At 36.8% G+C, this 8,005-nt stretch overlaps 1 protein-coding gene across 1 annotated transcript; it reads right to left on the minus strand.

Moving 5' to 3' along the window:
* Window positions 1–291: 291 nt before the first annotated feature.
* Window positions 292–7,006, minus strand: cope (COPI coat complex subunit epsilon). The gene is made up of 10 exons (XM_058637415.1): window positions 6,847–7,006; window positions 6,580–6,642; window positions 6,319–6,419; window positions 5,262–5,414; window positions 5,007–5,060; window positions 4,138–4,219; window positions 3,601–3,756; window positions 1,673–1,741; window positions 1,124–1,198; window positions 292–862 (listed from the first exon to the last, which is right to left on the minus strand). The coding sequence occupies exons 1-10, from the start codon at window positions 6,946–6,948 to the stop codon at window positions 809–811; spliced, it is 909 nt and encodes a 302-aa protein (XP_058493398.1). The 5' UTR covers window positions 6,949–7,006; the 3' UTR covers window positions 292–808.
* Between the last annotated feature and the right edge of the window lie 999 nt (window positions 7,007–8,005).

An 8,005-nucleotide genomic window follows, 5' to 3' on the forward strand; every position in this document is an offset into this window, starting at 1 on the left:
ATAGCCCACATGTGGATAATGTGGGCCTCGATTCTTATTTTAGATGGAAAGTATTCATTAATGGAAACTGTCTGAAAGTAAACCCAACTTCCACCAATGAAGAAATGAAATGAAACCTTATATTGAAAAACTTAAGAATGACAAAGTCATGCATTTCTTCTTTCAGCTCACTTTGAATGTGCATATACAGTACCCTCTTTTATCTGTTCGGTTTGTTTTTATTACTTGTTTTGTATTGTAACTGTCATGTAAGCTGAACAGACAAAAAGTGGAAAATATTCACTAACCCTGGACATTTTCTACTTTAATTGGTTATTAAAAACGACAGCAGATCAGTATCAGGTCCATTCTCAATATGAACTAAAATATGACAGACTCTTTCTTCAAGACCTGCTGTGTGAGGTCTTGAAGATAGAATCAAATGCTAGCCCACATTTCTACCATTATAAACCCAGTATCTTCCTGCACGAGTAGACATTTGTTTGTTGACAAAACCTCACTTCAAACATATCACATGTATTAAACATTTATAATAATTTCAAAGGAATGATTACATTAAAGAGAGAGAAATGCAAATGTATAAAGAATGAACACCAATGTGGACATGTTTCATGTTGTCTGATCTGGTTTAAATAGTAAGCACATTTTTCTTACAAAAAATGTCGAAACAAAAGTGTAGGTGTGTGTGTGTGTTTGTGTGTGTGTGTGTGTGTGTGTGTGTGTGCGTGTGTGTGTGAGAGAGAGAGTGTTATCCTCATGGTGTTACACTTCAATCCATTATTGAAGCATTTCAGCAGAAGCAGGTATCTTATGCTGTAGCAGTGGGGGCGTACTGCATCGTTAGTCTGTCAAACTCATTCTCCTGCACAAAAACAAAGAGCAAAGGGAACAGTTACACCAGCAACACATCTGACTGTAGGACGAGCTGTGCAACACTTACTGGTGTAAATCTGCAAATACAAATGTGTGACAAAGACTAACATTTTAAGTTTTCATGTACCTGGCTTCACTGTGAGATCACCTGCAGCCTGATTATCAAAGTGATCAAAGATTTGAACCCACGTAGCCCCCAAAGATCAAAGCTAAAAAAAGAGCAACAAATAACACATTGTAACCAAGTTACCTTGGCTAAGTAGTCCTTGAGGAATGGGTGGGCTCTGTGAGCGTCTTTCAGCTGAGAGAGGTACCGATTGGTTACCTGAAGATAAAAAGAAACAGATCACACAAAAATGATGAAGTGGCATAAGTATGTTACATGTTCTTCTGTAACGTTGAGTGGGGTGTGGAAAACAGGGGTTATCACACCTGTAAATATTTTGATTACAGCTTTGGGCCAATGGTCAGAATTATATTGCGTTACTATCTTGTCAAATGTTAAGAGATAACGGAGTCTTTATCTCGTGAACTCTGAGTTCACCTCAGTAAACCAACAACTAGGGTGTTCACCCTGCACAAACCAGTAGACATGAATAGACTTTCTATTTTAGAAAACAAACACCATCAAGAAACTGCTAGCGTGAATACATTTGACAGGTTTAATTAACGCCAACACATTTAAAATTGCTGAGCGGTAAATTTTGCAGTCATAGGCATATTATTCAAGACCTCTTTGGACAAAAAAAATGATATTAAGGTAGTGCCTTTGTTAACAGATTTGAGTCCAAAGTCTCACCTCAGGAGCTTTGCCCAGGTGCTGGGTCAGCACTATGAGGTTGATCAACGTCTCAGGGTGGCTGCTGTCCTAAAATGGGAAGACAGAAAAACAGAGATTACCAGAAAATCCTTACTTACTAATCTACATTGACCTTTGTAATACACACAGCTGCAATGATATTTTATTCTTCTTTGTAGAAGTGATGCCATATCTCTCAGTGACCAGACAATAGAGAATTCAGCCTCCTTCCTATTGAACTGGTTCACTATTCATAATCACTATCTCCTCTGATTTTAGTTTTATTTCAGTAAAATTAATATTTACTAGCTCCAACAGCATTGGTTATGTAAAGTTAAAAAAAATTAACTCATCACAGACGCCTCTCTGCAGCGTGTATAAGTGCTTACTATGATGATTCTACACAGAACAAAAACGATAATTTATTCTCACAAAGCAGACAAGTGGAGACGGGATCACAGAGAACATATAGTACATTATGTCTAGCATGTTACAAGTCTGTTACAGAGAAAAATAATTGAATGACATGAGCTTAATGTCCTCTGCCATGTGCACACCACACAACAAGATAGTGCCGACAGCTTTTGTGCTGTGACCCAGTCTAATATTAACATCCGTCAGTAAAGAAATTGTGGTTGTTATATAAAGTATATATAAACATAAATTCAGCTTAAAATAATATGGACGTACAAATAATGCTAAGCAAGTACATTCACAGAATAATTCTGCTATGTTCTTTTAGAGAAGCAGTAAAGGGATTACTGTGTAAAAATGTGACCAATTGATACTGCAATATAACCTCCACTCACAGTATACAGCCTACAGTCTATAACTTATGGTACCTCATGAAAAGTACTTGGTAGCAGAAACAGAATAATGATATAAAAAAAAGCAAACTAAATTAACCTAAAAAGCCTATTTAGTTTTAAGCCATCTCGCAGTTAATGTTGTCTGCATAAGTCAGGCCTCGTATCAACAGTATATGTGTATCATACCTGCAATGTTTACAACCAAAGACCGGTGCTTAACCAAGAGTGAGAAGAGTGACAACTAAATTGGCACATTACTGCCATCTGCTGTTACAATGCAAGTACTTTTTTGCTGTGGCCAAATATGAATGAATGAATGAATAATTTTTGAGACATCTGATATTGGGCTTTAAGCTTTACTTTACTGCTTTACCAGCTTGTCATTATATCCCACCAACTCATTATATTGAGAGTTAGCACTTACACAAGTTATGGATAATATTATTTTCAGGTTGTGACATTAAACTGAGGGAAAGTTAAGATTAGCCTGTTATAACTGTGCTTTGTTGACACAAAGACTTAATGTTTTAACTGCACTAACCTAATTAGCACAATCTCTATATTATCCATAATATCCCTTCCTAAAGCCACACGGTTGGTGTAGTGGTTAACAATCTTGCCTTTGCAGCAAGAAGACCCGTGTTCGAGCCCCAGTTGGAACAAGGGCCTTTCTGCATGGAGTTTGTTCTCCCCGCGTGTGCGTGGGTTTTCTCTGGATTCTCTGACTTCCTCCCATAGTCCAAAACATGCAATATGGGGATTAGGTAAATTGGTCACTCTAAATTGACCATAGGTGTGAGAGTGAATGGTTGTTTGTCTCTAGGTGTACCCCGACTATCGCACTATGTCGGCTGGATTGATTCCTTTCTTTAATGCCTTCTCTAATACATTTTTTATGTCCATAGTATACCAAGGTTTGACCCTATGTCCATATTACCTCTGGCACAACCACCAGTGCTTAGCTGAATTTGAATCACTGTCTCCCTTTCAAACAGGCCACTGAGAGCTTTAGCTCAATAAATAACTCTTCAAGCATTCAAACCCATACAGTCAGTGTGTCAGTTAATCTTTGAGCGAAAACAAGGGAGTCGAAAAACAAAGACTCTTCTGCCCTCTAACCTTGTCAAGTGCCTCTTGTAGTACTCCCTCTGCCTCCTCCCACTTATTCTGAGCCATGTAACTGGCTGCCTGCCCATTTAGAAGCAGCAATGTGGACGAGTACTTGTCTGACATCTCCTGGAAAATGTAGTAGGCATCCTGCAGCTTCTCTCCACCCTAGAACAACAAGCATAATGAGATAGAGGTGAGAAGAAACACTCCAAGGGTGTTTCCTGTTGTTATGATGCTTGACTGCATCTGGGATAGACACTGCTCCTCAAGAATTGTAAGCACTATAGTTTGCAATATTTAGTATAGCAATAAACTGCATCAACAATTGCTGCACAATACAATTCATAATTCTGGCAAATCTAATTCCAGCTTCAGTTAATCAGTTTCAGTATCATTTCCTTGTATGAACAAACACCATGCAACTGACATTGAATATACTGAATATGTACAGGGGGTAAACAAATTATTCATTGATATTATTATAAAATTTAAATCATGAATCCACTATGAATGCTGATACAAATTAATAAAAACTTCTCTCCTCACCATAGCAATATTAACCCAGGCTGTAGCCAACTGGGTTAGAGTGGCATCCTCATCCTGATCCTGCATCTTCTTCAGCTCTTTCCTGTCGACAAGAAAGAGTCATAAAAATGATCACGAGAAGAGCACAGTCCCAAATCGAAACACAACACAATAATAACACAACAGTTTTGGTGGGAAAATGCAAACAATGAATAGATAAATAAACTAAAATAAAATAACATATTGCCACATTTTGAAGCTTTTTGTCATTTAATATTGGACAGGGACTTACTAAGTAATTTCAACTCATAGAACCTACATTTGTAGATAAAACATTAACAAGAAGAAGAAGCTGAAACACATTTATTTTTACCTGATGAAAACTTTTACTTCATATAAAAAATAAGGTAAAATTATCTGCTGTGAATAATAAATAATAATTATAAAAGGAGCCAACAATTCATGCGACAATTGGGGCAGCCCACGACGTGGTGATTTGGCGCATTGTGACAACATGCACACTTGGAGGATACAGCCTTGACTATTGGGACACAGCTAAGGTATATGCATGGTGCAGCAGCAGGTGTACTGAGGCAATAATAAAAACAATAACATTTATCTTTTTACTTTAAATTAACCTGCAGTCTAAATGTACATATCTCGAAATGTTATTGTTTGTGAATTCAGTTAAATTATGGTTTACTTTTCTCCCTGGTACTTATTTTGGTATTGGCGACTGAATTTCGGTGATGTTACTGCTAAGAACCAAACTTCTGGTCTTGTTCTACATCAGTAAACATATTTATAAAGGGCATTTTTGTTACCCCACATAATAAAGCTGTCCAAACAATTCTATACAGATTATTCACTGCTTTTGTACTTATTCTTACCTTGCCAAATCAACTCGATCCAGACTCAGTAACACCTGAATGGTCATAGACATGCTGAAAAAACAAAACAAAAACATAAATATATATACAATTACTCAGTCGCATGTTGGTGTCTTTTAAATTGAGGCAACATAAAGGTCTCACAACTTTTCAACGTACAAAGCAAACCACAAAGATGCTACAGTTATAACACACATTTGCTTTTTCCTCTTGGATGGAAGTGGTAAAATAAAATAAAATCTGGATCCATCTTACCACTCCAGGCTTTCTCCTTGGTGCAGAGTCCTGAGAGCTGCATCGGTGTTCATTTCATGATAGTAGATGGAGGCTGCCATGAGAAGGAATGTGGTGTTGGCAGCATCCACACTCTTACCCATCTGCTTGTCTAGATCAGCAACAATGAAATCCCTGCATAAAAAATGTTCAACATAAGAAGTTAGAAAGTTCTTCTAAAGTAAAAGATGAGACAATCAGTTACAATGATGGTGTAAACTTTTGTAACTGACTGTCTCATCAGTAACTGATTGTCTCATATTCTACTTGCACAGTAAGAGCTGGTAACAATTATTGCTGTATAGTGTCTCTTTAAATTGGTTTTTATCAGTAATTTGTAGAGAATGTAATAGCTGAAGCTCACATTACAACTGTCAATTTATAAAGTCAGTGCGTTGAAATGACTACACATGTATTTTATACTAACAATAGGAGTCTAACAGTGAAAAAGGCTGTTTAATACCACCTGGGGAGCGCTACAACAGACTAATGAACAGCTTAATTTCCTGGGGAATCAAAACTCAAATAACTCCAGTAAAATGCAATTCTGGACAATGACAATAAAGGGTGGGAATCACAGAGTACCCCATGATACGATACACAATACATGGTCCACGGTACCAATAATATCACAATACAACAATTCTGTGCCATCTGTCTAACTGAAAAAAAACGAAATGTCCATGAAAAGTTAAAAGAGCAGGGTTTCTTTATTTACTCACAACACAGAGAACAAAGTGTATATGGTCTATGTATTGAACGTGGATGGAGTATTCCTTTGAGATATGAAGTAGCAATGCCCAGCGAGTGAAAGTGGCAGGGACTGTTTACTTAATTTATTAATTAAAATATCAATATTTGACCAGTTGTTTCGACTATCATATTGCACAAGAAAGGACAACGATATGTCACCAAATTGATATTTTTGACCCACCCCTAACTTGTATACTATTCTATTCAACGTTTTAAATAAACTTAAATATATATGAGGTGATGCATATGTTTTATGTTCAGTTAAATGTCAAATGCAAACTCTAACCTTTTCCCTTCATTTGACAGATAGTCGGCAAACAACTTGACAGCTTGAAGCTCAGGTGATGAGGTGTCCTTGATGTCATCCAGAACAACAGCGTACTTTCTCTACAGTGGCACAGAACACAGCAGGTTAGATTAGGCTGAGCGTGTTACAGTATAAACAGTATAAATAGTTACGCGTTCTCAGCTAATGATAAGAAACAGAGCTCAATCAGATACATGGTAGACATTTCAACCTGAGAAAAAAAGAACTTAGCTTACTTACCTGGGCAATGTAGGCTCTGTACAAAAACACGTCCCTCTCGGTATCTTTCTCTGGTGACGACGGCTTCACAGACAAAACAAAACATAAAGGTTGTAATGCAGTGAGATAAATATTGCATACACAATTATTAGCGCTGTTGCTCTAAAACGCAGTGTTGGCTGCTCTGAGTAAACATGCTAAATGTTGAGCTGTTGTGAGCCAGTGAGGCAGAGAATGGTCAAAATGTAAGATTTCAGATGAAGTGAAGTGCTAATATTCGTTACTTACCTTCACCTTCTGAGCCTCGTTAATACATTGTTGATAACTACCGATGTAATAAGCGTTTTTAACATCGAAGAGTTCGTCAACATCGTTCTGTTGCGCCGCCATGTTGCCTACACACCACTTCCTGACACGTAGCAAAAATACGTCACCACTTCCTGCTGGTATCAAGGATTGTGGGAAGTGGAGTTCATGGCTGTGATCAAGCGAGAACAGCAAAAAACGCACGTTTGGATATACAAGACACTCAATCAAGACTTATTATGGCGGAGAAATAATATATAGTCATAAAATATGGTTTTGGTGTAAAATAAACAAATATCTTACTTGTTTACAAGGCATATGTGATATGGATTTTTTCCTGGGTTTTAGTGGAGGATAAAGCTGTAGAAAATGGATGTAAGATAATTCACCACACTACCCATTCAAATAAATATTTTAAGTAGTAAAATAACATGTCTATATATTTTTATGGACAACCAGAAAGGCAGAACAGCAAATGCATTAGATAGATACTGTAAGTTGAAGAGAAATGAATGAAAATGCTGTATTTCATCATCACGCTCTATCTCTGTGACAATTTGTTAACATTTAGATTGTCAGTCAGAAACATCAGTTGATCTGAACACATTCCATTGGGCACAGACTAAATGTGCCTAATATTTGAAGTAACTTTTTGGCATTTCATAAAGTAAAAATAAATATAAAGTGAAGAATTTGTAAAGAGTTTGTTGTTTATCTATAATAAAACATGAAATGCAACTCAAAACATGTTTACACGTAACTTAAATCTGTCAAAACAAATACAAATTTGTTTTTACCTGAAGATTTTTACATATCTCATTCACTTTTTGCATGTTTTACCCATTAGAGTGGGAATTTAGTGAGACTTCAAAACAGACATCGAACGCTCTCATGTTTAACCACTAGAGGGCGCGCCGAATCCACTCACCATTGCAGGTGCGTTCCAGCTGCTCTGTTGATTTTTTTTATTATAACTGACCTTCAGCAACATAATACTATGACATAGTTGGCTAGAGAATAATGATAATATGCTTAGCCTGTGAGGTACTATCACAGTGCCTAACCCTAACCTAAGGTTTCTAGTAATGTAGGACGTAATGTTTAACATCATTATTATGACATCATCGTTTAAATAACAATG

Source organism: Solea solea, chromosome 9 (genome assembly GCF_958295425.1).
Source record: "Solea solea chromosome 9, fSolSol10.1, whole genome shotgun sequence".
In the NCBI taxonomy this organism is placed as follows: Eukaryota; Metazoa; Chordata; class Actinopteri; order Pleuronectiformes; family Soleidae; genus Solea; species Solea solea.

Bases quoted from the DNA above. Each gene is read 5' to 3' on its own strand.
- cope (XM_058637415.1), bottom strand. From the start codon at position 6,948: ATGGCGGCGCAACAGAACGATGTTGACGAACTCTTCGATGTTAAAAAC. The intron at 3,757-4,137 runs GTGAGGAGAGAA...TTGTTGTTCTAG, and splicing joins CCTGGGTTAATATTGCTATG to GGTGGAGAGAAGCTGCAGGA. The intron at 1,199-1,672 runs GTGAGACTTTGG...TTTTATCTTCAG, and splicing joins ACCTGGGCAAAGCTCCTGAG to GTAACCAATCGGTACCTCTC.